This window comes from Oncorhynchus tshawytscha, linkage group LG08, assembly GCF_018296145.1.
Source record: "Oncorhynchus tshawytscha isolate Ot180627B linkage group LG08, Otsh_v2.0, whole genome shotgun sequence".
NCBI classification, from domain to species: domain Eukaryota; kingdom Metazoa; phylum Chordata; class Actinopteri; order Salmoniformes; family Salmonidae; genus Oncorhynchus; species Oncorhynchus tshawytscha.
The window spans coordinates 60,798,405-60,818,144 of record NC_056436.1 but is presented as its reverse complement, the minus strand read 5'-3'; the positions used below and the strand labels follow the sequence as shown (position 1 = coordinate 60,818,144).

Genomic DNA, 19,740 nt, shown 5'->3' with positions numbered 1-19,740 from the left:
ACGAGCAGGCACACACACACACGAGCAGGCACACACACACGAGCAGGCACACACACACGAGCAGGCACACACACACGAGCAGGCACACACACACGAGCAGGCACACACACACGAGCAGGCACACACACACGAGCAGGCACACACACACGAGCAGGCACACACACACGAGCAGGCACACACACACGAGCAGGCACACACACACGAGCAGGCACACACACACGAGCAGGCACACACACACGAGCAGGCACACACACACGAGCAGGCACACACACACGAGCAGGCACACACACACGAGCAGGCACACACACACGAGCAGGCACACACACACGAGCAGGCACACACACACGAGCAGGCACACACACACGAGCAGGCACACACACACGAGCAGGCACACACACACGAGCAGGCACACACACACACGAGCAGGCACACACACACGAGCAGGCACACACACACGAGCAGGCACACACACACGAGCAGGCACACACACACGAGCAGGCACACACACACACGAGCAGGCACACACACACACGAGCAGGCACACACACACACACGAGCAGGCACACACACACACACGAGCAGGCACACACACACACACGAGCAGGCACACACACACACACACGAGCAGGCACACACACACACACACGAGCAGGCACACACACACACACACGAGCAGGCACACACACACACGAGCAGGCACACACACACACGAGCAGGCACACACACACGAGCAGGCACACACACACGAGCAGGCACACACACACGAGCAGGCACACACACACGAGCAGGCACACACACACGAGCAGGCACACACACACGAGCAGGCACACACACACGAGCAGGCACACACACACGAGCAGGCACACACACACGAGCAGGCACACACACACGAGCAGGCACACACACACGAGCAGGCACACACACACGAGCAGGCACACACACACGAGCAGGCACACACACACGAGCAGGCACACACACACGAGCAGGCACACACACACGAGCAGGCACACACACACGAGCAGGCACACACACACGAGCAGGCACACACACACGAGCAGGCACACACACACGAGCAGGCACACACACACACGAGCAGGCACACACACACGAGCAGGCACACACACACGAGCAGGCACACACACACGAGCAGGCACACACACACGAGCAGGCACACACACACGAGCAGGCACACACACACGAGCAGGCACACACACACGAGCAGGCACACACACACGAGCAGGCACACACCGTCGATGGATTTGAGTGAAGGGTGATGGAGAGGAAGGGAGTGATGGCAGATTGGAAGCGATGCCAAAGCCCCCCACGTCTGCCATGATGATACGTCTCAATGACACAGTGATTCTAGCGTTACTGTAGCAGCACTCCACCTTATGGTTGGACTCCCGTCCAGACTGGCCGTGGTGACAAAGCAGGTCTCGTCCTCCCGGCTGGACTGTAGCAGGATGAGGTCACAGGGAAAGGTCTCATCCTCAACCACCTCCACCACATCCCCAACCTAGAGGAACAGAATACATCAGGTCCATACAGAGGACCATGCCAATTCCACCCATAGTCCCTAGGCCCTTGTGGATTTGTTTGGTATAAACAAATGGTGACACTTCCACCATCCTATCAGAGGGCATGTTGGGGCTGTAACCAAGTTGCTTAAACCTGTCATATCTTCTCAGATCTACAAAAGTGCCTAGGGAGGTCTAGGGGTTGATTTGGGTTTGTGAAGCTACACTCAGTGTACAAAACATTAACACCACCTTCCTAATATTGGGTTGTACCCCCTTTCATTTTTACAGTTGAAGCCGGAAGCTCACATACACCGGTCTTGGTTAAAATTCCCTGTCTTGGTTCAGTTAGGTTCACCACTTTATTTTAAGAATGTGAAATGTCAGAATAATAGTAGAGAGAATTATTTATTTCAGCTTTAAATTTCTTTCATCACATTCCCAGTGGGTCAGAAGTTTACATACACTCAATTAGTATTTGGTAGCATTGCCTTTGAATTGTTGGGTCAAACGTTTCAGGTAGCCTCCCACAAGCTTCCCACAATAAGTTGGGTGAATTTTGGGCCATTCCTCCTGACAGAGCTGGTGAAACTGAGTCAGGTTTGTCGGCCTCATTGCTCACACATGTTTTTCAGTTCTGCACACAAATCTTCTATAGAATTAGACCTTTAGACCTTGCTGTCCTTAAGCCATTTTGGCACAACTTTGGAAGTATGCTTGGGGTCATTGCGACCAAGCTTTCCTGACAGATGTCTTGAGATGTTGCTTCAATATATCCACATAATTTTCCAGCCTCATGATGCCATCTATTTTGTGAAGTGCACCAGTCCCTCCTGCAGCAAAGCACCCCCACAACATGATGCTGCCACCCCCGTGCTTCAAGGTTGGGATGGTGTTCTTGGGCTTGCAAACATTCCCCTTTTTCCTCCAAACATAACAATGATCATTATGGCCAAACAGTTATATTTTTGTTTCATCAGACCAGAGAACATTTCTCCAAAATGTGCGATCTTTGTCCCCATGTGCAATTGCAAACCGTAGTCTGGCTTTTATAATGGCGGTTTTGGAGCAGTGGCTTCTTCCTTTCTGAGGGGCTGTTCAGGTTATGTCGATATAGGACTCGTTTTACTGTGGATATAGATACTTTTGTACCCGTTTCCTCCAGCATCTTCACAAGGTCCTTTGCTGTTGTTCTGGTATTGATTTGCACTTAACGCACCAAAGTACGCTCATCTCTAGGAGACAGAACGCGCCACCTTCCTGAGCGGTATGACGACTGCGTGGTCCCATGGTGTTTATACTTGCGTACTATTGTGTGTACAGATGAACGTGGTACCTTCAGGAGATTGGAAATTGCTCCCAAGGATGAACCAGACTTGTGGAGGTCTACAATGTTTTATCTGAGGTCTTGGCAGATTTCAAGCTGTTTAAAAGGCACAGTCAACTTAGTGTATGTAAACTTCTGACCCACTGGAATTGGGATACAGTGAATTGTAAGTGAAATAATCTGTCTGTAAACAATTGTTGGAAAACTAACTTGTGTCATGCACGAAGTAGATGTCCTAAACAACTTGCCAAAACTATAGCCTGTTAACAAGAAATTTGTGGAGTGGCTGAAAAACTAGTTTTAATGACTCCAACCTAAGTGAACGTAAACTTCCAACTTCAACTGTATCTTGCCCATTCACCCACTGAATGGCACACACACAATCCATGTCTCAAGGCTTAAAAAGCCTTCTTTAACCAGTCTCCTCCACTTCATCTAGACTGATTGAAGTGGATTTAACAAGTGACCTCAATAAGGGATCATAGCTTTCACCGGGATTCAACTCTGTCACGGAAAGAGCAGGTGTCCTCAATGTTTTGACTGAAATGTATCATCTTCCTCCATTCTGCATCACCTACTTGGGATTACCATACCATAGAGCCATACAAGAACATGCCAAGATGCCAATTACCTCTCCCTCCCAACCCCCATGTCCCTAAGGGGATATTTATTTCTGGGGAACTTGACCGAGGCGCAGCTTGCCAAAAGGTACCTTGATCTTCTCGCTCTCCTTGCATGCTCTCCGGCCGTCCTCCAGCACTGTCACCAGGTACTTATTCACCTCATTATCTGCCTTGTGCCGCAGCCAGTCCTCATAGCCCTGAGAGCGATGGCGGGAGAAGAGGGGAGGTGAGAGGGGAGGAGAGAGGGTGGGAGAGAGAGAGAGAGAGAGAGAAGTAAGGAGGGAGAAAGAAAGATGGGGAGAAGAGAGAGCAGTAGTTGGAGAGGGAGGGAAGAGGGTAAGCGAGAGTGAAATGGGACATGAAGAGAGGGCAAATAGATAGTCAGTGTCAGAGGTCAGGGTAACAGGGATAGAGGAAGAAAGATGCCAGAGGGAGGGAGGGATTTTATCAAGTCAGTTAAGAACAAATTCTTATTTACAATGACGGCCTACCCCGGCCAAACCCTAACGACGCTGGGCCAATTGTGCGCCGCCCTATGGGACTCCCCAATCACGGCCAGTTGTGATACAGCCTGGAAACAAACCAGGGTCTGTAGTTACACCCCGAGAACTGAGATGGAGTGCCTTAGACCGCTGCGCCACTCGGGAGCTCGGGATGATGCAGGGATGAAACAGGAGGAGGAAAGAGTGGGTGGTAGGTGGATGGACAGAGAGAGGGAGCTACAAAGTCCTTTTTATAAGGGACTGACTGCAGGGCTCACCTAACCCAGTCTACAGAGCCTCCCCTTGTGTCCCACTTCAAAGCCTGGCTAAATGCAGCAGCAGCATCGCTAGCCGCTATCAGTGTCCCCCATATATATTTTTGGAAGGAAGTCCACCCTCCATTGTGCATTTCAAAAAGCCCTAGCAGCAGGCCACCAGAAAAGCCTATTCCTAAAACAATACATCTAAAAGCTTGGACACGCTTCAACAGAAAAGACACTCCTCTGATCATTTGTTTCTATACTAGCGACTATAGTACCGTTTGGTCATGTTCCAAGACAACGTTCCCCTTCTCTTTAAAAAAAAAATCACCATCGCATAGCCAGCATTACTTTGGCTATGACAATACCATAGACAACGATTCCATACTTCACACCCCCAAAGATTTACTTTTACAGAAAGGGAAAACAAATGTTTAACATGGAAGAGAGGTGGTGGAGACGCATGGAGAGCCACAGAAATAGAGTCACTAGAACGTGAAAGGCCCCTCAGAATGGGGATGCCGGTTCTAGTAATTCTATATCTATTGGGGGAGGTCAAAGGGGACAGTGCTGCCATTTCTTACCTGTTTGATGGCTGTGACAGTGATGACAAAGAACAGAGGTAGGCCACTAGTGACTGGGCTGGTGGGGGTGTCTACGATCACCTGTAGGAGAGAACACCAGAAACTTTACGGACTATACAATCCCGTTCATGAAGTCTTATGATAAAATGTACTACTAGCTCTAATAACTAGTCGACTAATTGTAATGGTAGCCTATATACTAAAATGTAGATAGTCGTTAACACTGACTAGGTCATAAGTCCTATCTCGACTACAACGTACGGAATGCAGACAACTCCGTCTCGGGAGTTGGAAATGACTCCTGTACTGAACAAGACCATTTCTTAAATAAAAATACACTGAATGGGAAAATAAAGTTGGACAAGTTATGACAGATTCCTCAATTACATGATGCAATGTGGTTAAGGTTCAGCAAGCACTCCCACATCAATGCAGGTTGTATTGTGTGTGTGTGTGTGTGTGTGTGTGTGTGTGTGCACCCGCCTAATCTCTCTGGTCCAACAGAGGGGCATGAGACATTTCATACCGAGACAGAGTGGGAGGAGAACCCAAGCAGCTTGGACCTGCAGGACATCTAATCAAGAGGGCCAGGGCCACTGTGGTATTTAATCTGCACACACAGGGGCTGGTGCCTGCCGCCTGCCTGGTTCTGGTGCCAACGTCGCAGACCACTGAGCAAGCTCTCCTCTCCTGCTGGGCTGCTGAGAGCAGTCCTCCACCGCAGGCCGGGGGCTGTACAGGAATCTGGTGTGTGTGTGTGTGTACATACAGGAACCTGAACCACTAATGATCCTAAAGAGCATGCCTACACAGGGCCAATCAGGTAATCCCAAACAACCAGTGGCTCAGGAACACCGCCTGACTGAAGCTACGAGCCAAAAGCTTACCAGCAAAAACAGCCCCCAACAACATGCAACGATTGTGTAATTGTGTGTGTGTGTGTGTGAGAGAGAGAATGTGCTGTGTAGCCTCTTAATGCTGTCACAAGACAGATTTTACCCACTCTCCCCTGATCCTGCAGCACGCAAAAGGCTCTCACCACCGGGGCTTCCACTGAGCAAGTGGCCTGTGTTACGGAACACACACACGTACACACCAGTGTGCACAGAGTGGCTCTTATTTGTCATTCGGAGCATGAGCTGTACACGCTGTCAGATAGGCATCCTCTGAGGCAGGAGCAGGAGACATGTTGTGAGCCCTCTCGGTCTGGTGTTCTCCTGCTTTCCTGTGAGAGGACTGACAATGAGGAACATGCTGCTTCCCCACTAACACAGCCTCACTCTTCCGCTCACATACGCAGGGCAGCAGTTAGTCTAGAGGTTAAAGCGTTGGGCCAGTAACCGAAAGGTCGCGGCTTCGAATACCTGAGGCGACAAAGTGGAAAATCTGTCAATGTGCCCTTGAGCAAGGCACTTAACTCCAATTTGCTCCAGGGGCCCTGTACTACTATGGTCTACCCTGTAAAACCACACCTTACACCTATCCGGTGTTGGTAACATTAACTAACATCGATGCAAGGGCAACAGTGCCATTTTTTTGACCGGGGCATGTTCGTTATTGGTTCACAATTTGCTTTTTTATTATCGTGATTAATTCACATTACTTTGAATGCCCCTGTGTGTGTGTGTGTGTGTGTGCAGTGCACGTAGGGAATATATATGTCTACAGTACCACTTTGTATAGCCGTTAGAGATGCTAATGATAGCCTAACTGTCTTCAGGTAGATGGAAAGGCAATTAAAAGGTAACTACAAAGTAGCCTATGCCTACCTGGCAGAATCATGATTATTTGCATAAATCCAGTGGCCATTTGTTTTGAAAACTCCATCAAATGCACTACAGAGATAGGCGGCGTGTCCATAACCTAAGCTTCCCGGAAGTACATTGAATTCTCAAATTCTCGCAGTATCTCACAGGAATTTGGGAATTCACTAATTTTCTAATGCCGAAACCAGATTAGATGCATGCCATAAGATAAATCAGAGTTAAATGGCAAGAATATGATATGCAATATACTAAGCTCAAAAAAAAGAAGCAAAAAACAACCACAACATAGCCGATACAATGTCGAAACATGATTTTGTCTTGATCTCAGTACCATTTGCTTGATTTTTAGCTAGCTAGCTAGCTAATGTTAGCATGCTAGGGACGTTAGCAGAGGCTGCTACATGATAATCAGTTAGCGTTAGCTACCTAGCTAACTATAGTCTAAAAGAAACTGATGCAACCCTGCTGGCTAAGTGGCTAGCTAGATGAGCAGTGGTGACAGTGACGTCCCTATGAGATTCAAGACTTTAATAAGTGCCATCGTGCAGAAATGACAAAGAAAATACTGGTTGATGAGCTAGCTAAGTTTGCAACGCACAAAAGTCAACAAGGCATGCAGAATGGACTGCCTTTCTGGGACGGGACTGCCCCCATCTCACTACATAGTAGAGGGGTACAAAAACGCCAGAACAGAGATGCATCACATAGCTCATACAATTATATTTGTTTCAGGTCAAAGAAAATAGATGTTGTAAAGTATAAATGGAGAAAAATGTCACAAAATTCCTGAATCTCCAATACAGGAACGCTAACAAAAATAATTTGCAGAAACTCGTTACTGAAAACGGAGTCATCTATGATTCTCTGAATGATATTTTAAAAGAGGAAGCTAATTATTTTAGGCAGATGTTTCTCTTTTCCGTCTCATCCTTTCCCACTGAATGAAGATTATGGTAAGGAATTCTTTCCAAATAATATAAAAAAATTGAAAATTAACAAATGTACAGAAAGATCAGTGCGAAGGCCAAATTACAGAGGAAGAACTTTGAGGCTATTAAATCCTTTCAGTCTGGAAACCCCCCAGGGCTTGATGGCATACCGGTAAAGGTATATCAAGTATTTTTTAATATACTAAAAGCTCCATTGTTAGATTGTTTTAACTACTCCTATAGTCTGTCAGGTACTCAGCAGGAACAAGACCCAGATTGCAAATATAAAGACCCAGTCTATCTAAAAAACTGGAGGCCCCTTACACTTCAATGCTGTGATGCAAAAATACTAGGAAAACACAGCACTCAGAAATAGATGGGTTTTACCAGGTATTGTTCATCCTTATCAGACAGGTTTTTTACATGGACAATACATTGGAAATAATATACGACAGCTTCTAGAAATAAAAGAACACCATGAAACATAAGAAGCCAGGAATGGTATTTATAGCCGATTTTGAAAAGGCATTTGATAAAGTAAGAATGGATTTGATTTATAAATGCCCAGATTTTTTTCAAGTTCGGAAATTCTCTTATAAAATGGGTAAAAATAATGTGTAGAAACCCCAGGTGTAAAATAGTAAATAACGGCTACTTCTCAGAGAGTTTTGAATTGTCAAGAGGAGTTAAACAAGGGTGTTCGCTGTCACCATATCTATTCGTTATGGCCATCGAAATGCTACCAATTAAAATCAGATCCAATAACAACCTTAGAGGATTAGAAATCCAAGGCTTAAAAACAAAGGTGTCCATGTATGCCGATGACTCAAGTTTTATATTAAGTCCGCAAGCTAGATCCCTGCAATGTCTCATCTAGATAACTTTTCTGTACTCTGGACTAAAACCTAATTATGATAAATGTACAATATTACATATTGGATCCTTAAAAAAGTACAACTTTTACATTACCCTGCAGTTTAACTTTAAAATGGGCTGATAGTGAAGTAAACATACGCGGTATTCATATCACAAAAGATAAATAGCTCTCCACAATGAATTTCAATAGAAAACTGGTAAAAATAGACAAGATCCTACAACCATGGAGAGGTAAATACCTGTCTATTTATGGAAAAATTGCCCCGATTAACTCCTTAGTCATATCTCAGTTTACGCACTTACTTATGGCGCTGCCTACTCCTGATGATTCATTTTTCAAATCATATGAGCATAAAATATTTCACTTAATCTGGGAAGCTAAACCAGACAAAATAAAACGTGCCTATCTATATAATGAAAATTAATTGGGTGGGTTGAGATGATTAAATATAAAAGCACGAAAGCTCCCTCTAAAAGCTTCACTCATTCAAAAGTTTTATTTGAACCCTAAATGGCTCTCAAGTAAATTACTAAGAAAAGCTCATCCATTGTTTAAAATTGGCCTTTTTGCCTTTGTGCAGATTGCCATGTTTCATTTTCGATTAATTGAAAATGATACTTTGAAAAAAAGTATCTTTTTCAAACGAGCATTGCAGAGCTGGCTACAATTTCATCCCCCTGAAAAGATAGAACAAATATTACAGCTGAACTCAAATGTGCTGGTTGATAAAATACCTGTATTTATGGGAAAGTTGTTTGAAAAGGGGATTTTTGTTCTTAAATTATATTGTAAATTGGAATGGTAGAGTTATGTCCATCATGGAGTTATCAGAATTGTACGGGAAGGTCTGCTCAATCCAAGAGTTCACAACCAATTGATTACAGAATTGCCCCAAAAATGGAGGCGGGTGGCAGCGGGAGGGGGTAGAAAACTGGTCTGTCTGCCCAATGTAAAGGATCAAAACTGGCAGAGGAATAAAAATAGCATAAATAGGAAAGTATACCAGTTTCATTTGAGGACCAGGATGTTGACAACTGTGCCATACAGAATACAAAATAGTTGGGAAGAGATGTTTGATGTACTGATTCCATGGTACAGGGTGTATGAGTTGATATATAAAACAACGCAAGATTCAAGACTTCGTGCTTTTCAGCTAAAATTACATAGAATTCTTGCCACCAACACAATGTTGAATATTTGGGGCATAAAATCATCAAAGCTCTGCAGATTTTGTTGTGAGGATACAGAATCAATAGACCATTTATGTTGGTATTGCCCTCAGGTAGCCTGTTTCCGGTCACAGGTTCAGGAATGGCTGAAAATGCATAGCATTGATCTAAAATTGACCCTAGAAATAGTACTGTTAGGAGATCTGGAGAGACCGGGTCAGTCAATTACTAATACTCTTAGTAAAAGTATTTATATTCAACTCGCAATTTGTGGATTCTATTCGATTAGATAGATTGAAATTGTATGTTAAACATCACACAGTATAGTTGAAAGATGTGTTGCTTAGAAACCCGAAGTGGGTGGCCAGCAGACATAGACGGGATGGGCTGAGAGAAGCTGAGGGTTGATATGTGGAATTGGAGACAAGTGGGAGTGGAGTTGCTGTGTGACCATCGTGCCAAGATACATTTTTTTTAAAGTCTAAATAAATCATAATAAGTATATTTGAATGACACTAAGTGGCAGTGTTTTTACAACTTATGCCAGTTTGCCTGAGGCTGATGCCGTGCAGGTGTTTGTACACATGCATATACACACACTCTCATTCAAATAAACACATACAAGAACACACATGTAATAGGGCCCACCTGGAGGGTTCGGGTTCACGTTTTTTGGCCTGGTGGTAGATCGGTCAACATGCCCTTGAGCAGGGCATTGACCCTGGATGATTGTGTGTAGCTCTGAATGGGAATCTGTTCGATGACTGGTATGATGTAGTTATTGAGCGGCTTCACTGCTAGTATATTGTATATTTCGAATATTCAATAAATAATGTTAAAAAAGTTTTTTTTAAAGTATAAATGACCCAGATATGTTAATATACAAATCATATACAATAGTGACATTTTACACTAGTGCAGCATACTAGTGGACTGTACTGTTGAAATTAATTTGATCTGTGGGGATACGATGACACCTTATGCACGTAAATCCAAGACACTCCATTTAGTAGCATATTTCACATTTCATATGATCTGTATTCATCTGGGAATGTCCATCACCCATTTCGTATGATATATTACAATTCATATTACCTGTTACGAATTTGCAAAAAGTACAATATTTTACCAATTTGCTAGACATTACATTTGACCAATTCTAGCTAGCACGCTAACATTAGCTAGGCTAGGGGTTAGGAGTTAGTCTTCACTATTATTATACAATGTAGAAAATAGTAAAAAAGAAAAACCCTTCAATGACTAGGTGTGTCCAAACCTTTGACTGATACTGCACGTACAACAGAGCTGTGACGACAAACCGAAAAAGACTGACACCGATATTGCCCTCTTACGAAGCAAGTTTGCTTAGGTAGGTAGTTTCAGTGAATAGACTACATGTGCCTTTTACTGAGGAGTGGCTTCCATCTGGCCACTCTACTATAAAAGGCCAGATAGGTGGAGTGCTGCAGAGATTGTTGTCCTTCTGGAAGGTTCTATGGATCTATGTCAGAGTGACCATCGGGTTCTTGGTCCCCTCCCGGTCTCCCCGATTGCTCAGTTTGGCCGGGCGGCTAGCTCTAGGAAGAGTCTTGGTGGTGGTTCCAAACTTCTTCCATTTAATAATGTAGGCCACGGTGTTCTTGGGGACCTTCAAATGCTGCAGATGTTTTTTGGTACCCTTCCCCTGTGCCTCGAAACAATCCGGTCTCTGAGCTCTACGGACAATTCCTTCAACCTCATGGCTTAGTTTTTTCTCTGACATGCACTGTCAACTGTGGGACCTTACATAGAAAGGTGTGCGCCTTTCCAAATCATGTCCAATCAATTTTAATTTACCACAGGTGGACTCCAATCACATTGTAGAAACATCAAGGATGATCACACGGGCAACCAGTGAAGAACAAACACTATTGTAAATACAACCCATATTTATGTGCACATCACTACAACACTGTTTATAGACATTCTTCACGTTCTTATTATGGGGTATTGTGTGTAGATTGAATCATTAAAAAACATTTTTTTAGAATAAGGGTGTAACGTAACAGAATGTGGAAAAGGGGCATGCATACTTTCTGAATGCACTGTAGTCATCTAGCAACAATATCATATTACAGTTGACAATCTAGCTAACGTGTTTTGAGTTCCCACTTCCTCAGGTTGTAAATTATGTAGCATATAGGCTAGGCTAATATCCACACAAAACATGCAGGCAAATTAATTTCTAAATAAATCTGATCATACATGATCCTATTTTGACTGATATGTTGCATATCAAAATATTTATCATGCATTCCCTGAATATGCTTGATGAAATAGCTAACTTATTTAATGTCTTACTTGGCACTGGAGAGTCTAGAGCCCTGCCGCTAATGTAACGGAACTGTGCATAACATGTTTATTTATTTATCGTTAGAGCAAAATGGGTCGATTTATTGAGATTAACGTACACACACCACCAGGCTAAGCGCTAAAGCAGCTGAGACTGCTGTGATTACAGTTAAGAAATCTATTATAAAAAAAGGCAGAGATGGACTGGGGCACATTGAACCTTCAGCCAGAATGCAGAATCAGGAAAAATAGGGAACAGACCCTGCATTGTTTCTCTCCCTGGGACTCAAAAGAAGAGAGAAACAGTGAAACCACCCTTGCCTCTTCTACAGCTCCAGGTGTTTCCAGACAGAAAGAGAAAACACTTCAGTAGAATATGTGGAGCTGTGTGGACCCAGGTGTTAAAGACTCCTCAGTGGACCCGCCGGTTCCATCTGATGAAGTTTTATTGAATATCTCCCACCGATCCACTCTCCTATCCCGGCCAAGCCCTGACCCTCACCACACTCAGTAAAAGTCTATTCAGGTCTATTCAGCAGAAAGCAGCTGTAACTAATGCTGCCTCCCGGCCCCATAGGTGATGGATGTTGGGTGGGAGCGGGCAGAGGAGCACATTGTTTTTCGATCTAATAAATTGATAAAAGCCAGTAGGTAGAGGGGCTGGATGCAGCCAGTCCAGGCTAGCTGCATCTGAAAGTGCTGAGGACAGTATTGTCCCCGACCGGTACACGGTCAGTCCCACCCGACCGCCAGGCCTGATTTAGTTTTGGAACACAATACTGCAGAGAAAGTGGCCATTACAGAGGGCACTATATCACACAAACATTCCGCACCCATGCACTTAGTACAATACATTAAGTGAGCACCACTCCAATGTTCTCCCTAGCATTACCTAGGTGGGGCAGGCCATTTTCCCTCAGCCTTATTAGTTTGGTGGAGTCTAGAAAATGTACGAGGGAAGGAGAGGTAATGTCACATGAATCACACAACTAGACCGTATCCCACCCGAATATCCACAAAACACCAGGCCCATTCCTCAAACTCGCCTCCTCCACACTGCACCAAAAACACTCAGACCTAGTCAGTCAAGAAGACGACTCCACAGAACTGATGTGAGATCTGACACTGAAAAACAGGGAAGAAGTGTGTCAGTGTGAGTGACTCACATTCCAGGGCAGGGGAGGAAATGGCCCTCTCATCCTCGCTCTCTCCCTCCATCTCCTGCCCCTGATCTGCTCCCATTCGATCAGGAGTCAGGCAGCAAAAGGCATGCAGGGCTATTTATAGGCGAGTGGTGCTTTTCTTATAAAAAAGGCAGCCAGAGTCTATTTGAGGCTCTCAGAAGTACAGCGGGCTCCCTGGCTGCTGACGTCAGCGGTGCAGCTTTCGCTGCAGAGAGCGAGACTCACCAACAGAGAGATAGAGACCATCACTAAACGGGGAGAGACCTGCTGAGAGAAAGAGACCATCACTAAACGGGGAGAGAGAAACCTGCTGAGATGGAGACCATCACTAACTGGGATGGATGAATGGAGAGATACCTGCTAATGGAGAGGGAAAGGGAGAGAGAGGGAGACTTGTTAACAGAGAGATGGAGAGAAAAAGAAAAGCTCAATAAGAGAGTGAGAGATTAAGAGAGCAGGACTTTGAACGGAGACTCACTAACTGAGAAAGAGGGGGAAGGGAGGGGGAGGGTTGTGTGAGGTTTGGATTCTGGTAATTGAAAGGGTTTATTTTTGGCTGTGATGTGAATGCAGGTTGTGTGTGCTACACCGTGTGATATAATGGTAGGCTGCGTGGGGGGAACTGTACAGTTAGGCTCTCTTCCAGAGAGGTTGGATTAGTGGAGAAATGGCATGCCACACGCCAGGCTGGGTAAACATGTGAGCACAGCCTATACCACCCCAAAACACACCCACACACAAGACACGCACGATTACAAAATCATGACTCACGTTTACACTGCACTTAAACCTTTCATCTTAAATCAAACACACTATGTATATTTAGTTAACTGCACACTCCAGTACATGTACTGCACACACAATACACTAAGATGAACCCACTGGTAGACAATCAAAATAGGTAAAGAACACTGATGGAGGAGGCTGTGCTGTTGGCTGGGGACATCAAATAACCAATGAACAGAGTTCAAGACCAACGCATCTCTTCAACCTTGTTGGGGTAGGGCTGGACGAAATGGCAAAAAATGTCAACAAATGATGGGCGATTCACGAGCTCCGACAGTGACATGTTTTGGCTCTGTAATCCAGCACTTTGAATGTGAAATTATGCAATGACTGAGGTTAAATTGCAGATTGTCAGCTTTAATTTGAGGGTATTTCCATCCATTCCATACACACTTTTTGTGCATTCTCCCCCTACTGCTGGGCAGTATACGTGTTTTGCGATATACCGGTATTGATGAACGGACCGGTTTTGGTTTTTACCTTCTATACCGGTATTTGAATGTTTGGTTTGTTAAATGTGATACGCAGTGTGTAGCGTCCATCTTTATAGTTTACTTCGCTACTTGAGTCATCCCTCTCCACTCCTTCTATGCCGCTTTCCACACAGACCTAGCTAAGCCCCGTCACTAATGGAGCGCATTTGATGTTCCTCAACCACGAGACACTTGCGTCATGGTCAATGCAGCATATGCAACACTGTAGTTGTCACTTTGCATCTTAATATAAATACTAGCATTCTATAATGACACTATTAGCTTGTGTTTCTTACATCTGCAAACAGCTAGTTTGTCTTTTCTTAGCAAGTTGGGCCTAAATCTTGTTAGCTGCTAATCACTAGCTAGCTAGCTAATACACGTACTGAGTAAGGGCAAGCGTAATTAGCTATACAGCCTGATAATACCAGTGATTGTGTAGACCTAAATCAACATGTTTGTGCAACAGTGTCTTCTAAATTAAAGTTGTAAACGCAAAGCAAGAATAATGTTAGCTACATGAAGTAGCTAAGAGAATACATTCAACGTAGCCAAAGATTATAGGAAACGCATATCAACACATTAGTTCCTACCCTGTCGCAATAACTCCTCCCTGGCATTCTCATTCGTTGTCATGTCAAACACTGTATTAAAAAATGCCCACTATTATATTCTAACTACATAATTAGAATAGACATTATAGTCCCATGATTCCAAGTGTTTTGCTCTAAATCACAAGTCAAATTGCAACATTGTTAAAAATAAGGCCCAGATTAATTGCCCATATCGTGCAGCCCTACATGGCAGGGTAGAAATTATCTCAAATGCAAAAATGGCTGAAAATTGACTTTTTGGGGGTTGAAGTTGAATTGAACAGTATAAAACAAAATCAGAAAGGAGAACGACCCATTGAAATCACTTAGAATGTATGTGTTGCCACCCTGGGGTCACGCACGACTCAAAGAAAATTTACAACTTATATTAAAAAACAAAATAAATAAATAAATAAAATAAAAAAAATAAAAAGTGATCTAATATGTTGGGCACATTGCCCAGCCCCAACTCCCCCTTATTTTATTGGACCTAAAGTACTGTGACAAATGCAATTATATATGTATATAGTAAAGTAATAAAAAGTTAAGTATTTGGTCCTATATTCATAGCACGCAATGACTATCAAGCTTGTGACTACAAATGTTGGATACATTTGCTGTTTCAGATGGTGTGCCCAATAGAAATGAATGCTAAATAATCTAGGGCATGGGTGTCAAACTCTGGCCCGTGGGCCAAATTTGGCCCGCGGGGTAATTATATTTGGCCCGCGAGACAATACCAAATTACTACTAGAGCTGGCCCGCCGGTATTATACAGCACATTCACCACTAATACTACGAATCCCATAATGCTCTGCTGTTTTCGCGCGCCAATCAGGACAGGACCCAGAAACGCTCTCTCCTCTGTGACAGTAGTCATAGCAACATAGACGCTACAACTGTCAGCGAGCTAACCCTTCCCAAAAATGGCGAAAAGGCAGAAAACAGGAGCTTTCTGGACAAGTGGGAGGCAGAATATCTGTTTACATATGTAAAAGACAAACCTGTTTGTCTTGTTTGTGGAGTCAACGTGGCTGTAAGTAAGGAGTACAACATTAGACGACACTATGAAACGAAACACCATGACAAATACAAGGACCTGGACATGACTCAAAGGAGCCAGAAAGTAGAGGAGATGAAAAGAAGTTTGGTTTCACAACAGAATATGTTTAAAAAAGCCACATCACAAAGCGAGGCTGCTGTAAAGGCTAGTTATATAGTGGCAGCAGAGATCGCAAAATCAGCCCGGCCCTTTAATGAGGGAGAGTTCATGAAAAAGTGCATGATGAAGGTTTGTAAGCCCAGAGAAAAAACAAGCATTTTCAAACGTGAGCCTGAGCAGGAACACATTAGCTGATCGCACATGTGATCTTGCCACCAATCTGTATGACCAGCTGATGGAAAAGGGAAAAGATTGTTGCGTTCTCCCTCGCTGTGGATGAGAGCTGCGACGCATCTGATACTGCTCAGCTGTCAGTCTTCATCCGTGGAATGGCTCAAATCTGTATGTTACGGAGGAGCTATTAGGATTCAAATCAATGCATGGCACAACCACAGGAAAGGAAATCTTTGAGGAGGTTTCCAAATGTGTAACTGAAATAAAGCTGCCGTGGGATAAACTCGTTGGATTAACGACAGATGGTGCGCCAGCGATGTGCGGTAAAAAGAGTGGACTGGTGGGCATGGTTCGGGAGAAGATGCGGGAAGAGAACTGTGCAGGTGAGCTAACTGTTTACCACTGCATCATACATCAGGAAGCATTGTGTGCCAAAGCCCTAAAGATGGAACATGTTATGACCACAGTAACACAGGTAGTTAACTTTATAAAGAGCCAAAGGTCTAAATCACCGCCAGTTTAAATCTTTTCTGGAGGAGTGTGGTTCGGAATACGCAGACGTGCCGTATCACACAGAGGTGAGATGGCTAAGCAGAGGAAAAGTACTGAACAGATGTTTCGAGCTGCGTGAGGAAATATGTCAATTCCTGGAAACCAAAGGGAAGGATACAGCAGAGCTCCGGGAGCAAAAGTTCCTGTGTGAGCTGGCCTTTCTCTGTGACATCTCGAGCCATCTCGATGCGCTGAACCTGCAGCTTCAGGGGCGGGGGCGCATCATCACAGACATGTACGCTGCAGTGAGGGCCTTCAAAACTAAACTGTGCCTGTGGGAGAATCAGATGCTGCAAGGAAACCCTTGCCATTTTCCCTGCTGCCAATCCATAAAAGCGCAGATCTCTACCACCGTGTTCCCATGCGCACAGTTTGCTGAAAAACTCAGTGTTCTCGCCGCTGAGTTTAGCCGGCGATTTGCCGACTTCGATGCCCAGAAATGCAAGTTTGAACTGCTTAGTAATCCCTTCGCAGTTGATGTGGAAAATGCACCAACCAACATCCAAATGGAGCTGATTGAACTCCAGTGCAACGACACGCTGAAGTCAAAGTATGATGCTGTGGGCGCCGCACAGTTTCCACGGTTCATCCCTGACACAATGCCTCAGCTCCGCACCCAAGCTGCTCAGATGCTCTCCATGTTCGGCAGCACTTATCTATGCGAGCAACTTTTCTCCTCGATGAAGATGACCAAAACAACTCACAGGAGACGTCTGACTGATGAACATCTTCGCTCAATACTGAGGATTTCTTCAGCTCAGAGCTTGAGCCCAGACATTGATGAACTAGCATCCAAGAAGAGATGCCAGGTATCTGGCTTGGGCACATCAGATTAGACCAGTGTGCAATAATTAACATTTTCTTTATGCACTTTTTCTTGCTACAAGGCATGGGCTTGAATGGTTGATTGATTTATTATCATTTTATTTGTAAAATTATTAGCCAGTGGAAAAAGTTTATTTTGGTATTTAAATCAGAAGGCTGCAAATAGAAAAGAGGCATACAATTATTTAAATTTTATTTATTTAATAAATGAATGCCATTGGTGTGTTTTTTCATTTGAAATTCGATTTTGCATGTCTCCACTATTAAATTATATATTGTATGGTAATAAGCGATGCTTGTTCCATATTCAATGTTAAAGCAAAACTTGTTTGGGTCCATATTAAAAGGTTAATTTGTTCAATGTTGGCCCGTGACTTTGTTCAGGTTTTACATTTTGGCCCACTGGGTATTTGAGTTTGACACCCCTGATCTAGGGTGTCATTTGAGTAACTTTTATTGGTAATAATAGAATATTTCTAAACACTTCAACATTAATGGGAATGTTACCATGATTACACATCCTGAATGAATAATGAGTGAGAAAATTAGACGCACAAGTCATACCGCAACGCCGAACAATAGACTGAGCATTAAAAGGAAATTTCACTGCATATAGTCAATTCGGAAAGTATTCAGACCCCTTTACTTTTTCACATTATAGCCTTATTCTAAAATGGCTTAGTTTCCCCCCCCTCAATCTACACACAATACCCCATAATGACAAAGCAAAAACAGGTTTTTAGTAATTGCACATTTAAAAATAAATCACAAGTACTCAGTACTTTGAAGCACATTTGATAGCAATTACAGCCTCGAGTCTTCTTGGGTATGACTTCTTGGGTACGCTACAAGCTTGGCACACTTGAATTTGGGGAACTCCTCCCATTCTTCTCTGCAGATCCTTTCAAGCTCTGTCAGGCTGGATGGGAAGCGTAGCTGCACAGCTATTTTCAGGTCTCTAAAGAGATGTTTGATTGGGTTCAAGTCTGGGCTCTGGCTGGGCCACAAGGACATTCAGAGACTTGTCCCAAAGCCTCTCTGCTTTCTTGGCTGTGTGTTTAGGGTTGCTGTCCTGTTGGAAGGTGAACCAGTCAGGTCCTGAGCAAGTTTTCATCAAGGATCTCTGTAGTTTGCTCCATTCATATTTCCCTTGATCCTGACTAGTCCCCCGGTCCCTGCAGCATGATGCTGCCACCACGTTTCACCGTAAGGATGGTGTCAGTTTTCCTCCAGAACTTTGGCATTCAGGCCAAATAGTTTAATCTTGGTTTCATCAGACCAGAGAATCTGGTTTCTCATGGTCTGAGTGTATTTAGGTTCCTTTTGCCAAACTCCAAGCAGGCTTTCATGTGCCTTGTACTGAGGAGTGGCATCCATCTGGCCACTACCATAAAGGCCTGATTGGTGGAGTGCTGCAGACATGGGAGAATCTTCCAGAAGGACAACCATCTCCAAACAGAAACTCTGGATCTATGTCAGAGTGACCATCGGGTTCTTGGTCCCCTCCCTGACCAAGGCCCTTCTCCCCGATCAGTTTTCCAAGAGTTAGCCTCCCGGCCAGAGGCTTGGTGGTTCTAAACTTCTTCCATTTAAGAATGGAGGCCACTGTGTTCTTGGGGACCTTCAAATGGTGCAGCTTTTTTTTGCCACCCTTTCCCAGCTCTGTGCCTGAACACAATCCTGTCTCTGAGCTCTACGAACAATTCCTTCAACCTCATGGTTTGTTTATTTTTTCTGTGGGACCTTAAAATAGACAGGTGTGTAGCTTTTCAAATCATGTCCAATCAAGGGAATTTACCACAGGTGGACTCCAATAAAGTTGTAGAAGCGTCAAGGATGATTCATGGAAACAGGATGCACCTGAGCTCAATTTTCAGTGTCATAGCAAAGGGTCTGAATACTTACGCAAATAAGGTATATCTATTTTATACATTTGCAAAAAATTCTAAAAGACCTATTTTCGCTTTGCCAATATGGGGTATTGTGTGTAGAATTTTATTTAATCAATTTTGGAATAAGGCTGTAACGTAACAAAATGGAAGAAAAAGGGGTCTGAATAATTTACGAATGCAATGTATTTGCATTAATAAGCTATGAACATGTCACAAAAATGTCAGATTTCCTTA

The 19,740-nt window shown here is 43.9% G+C and overlaps 1 protein-coding gene across 1 annotated transcript in view; it reads right to left on the bottom strand.

The window, feature by feature from the left end:
* LOC112256185 (phospholipid-transporting ATPase IG-like) overlaps positions 1–19,740 on the bottom strand; it is a 71,004-nt gene that overhangs the window by 25,718 nt on the left and 25,546 nt on the right. The window contains 4 exon segments of the mRNA XM_042325727.1: positions 1,389–1,402; positions 1,405–1,516; positions 3,557–3,664; positions 4,794–4,874. Of these exon segments, the coding sequence (XP_042181661.1) occupies positions 1,389–1,402; positions 1,405–1,516; positions 3,557–3,664; positions 4,794–4,874 (315 nt within the window).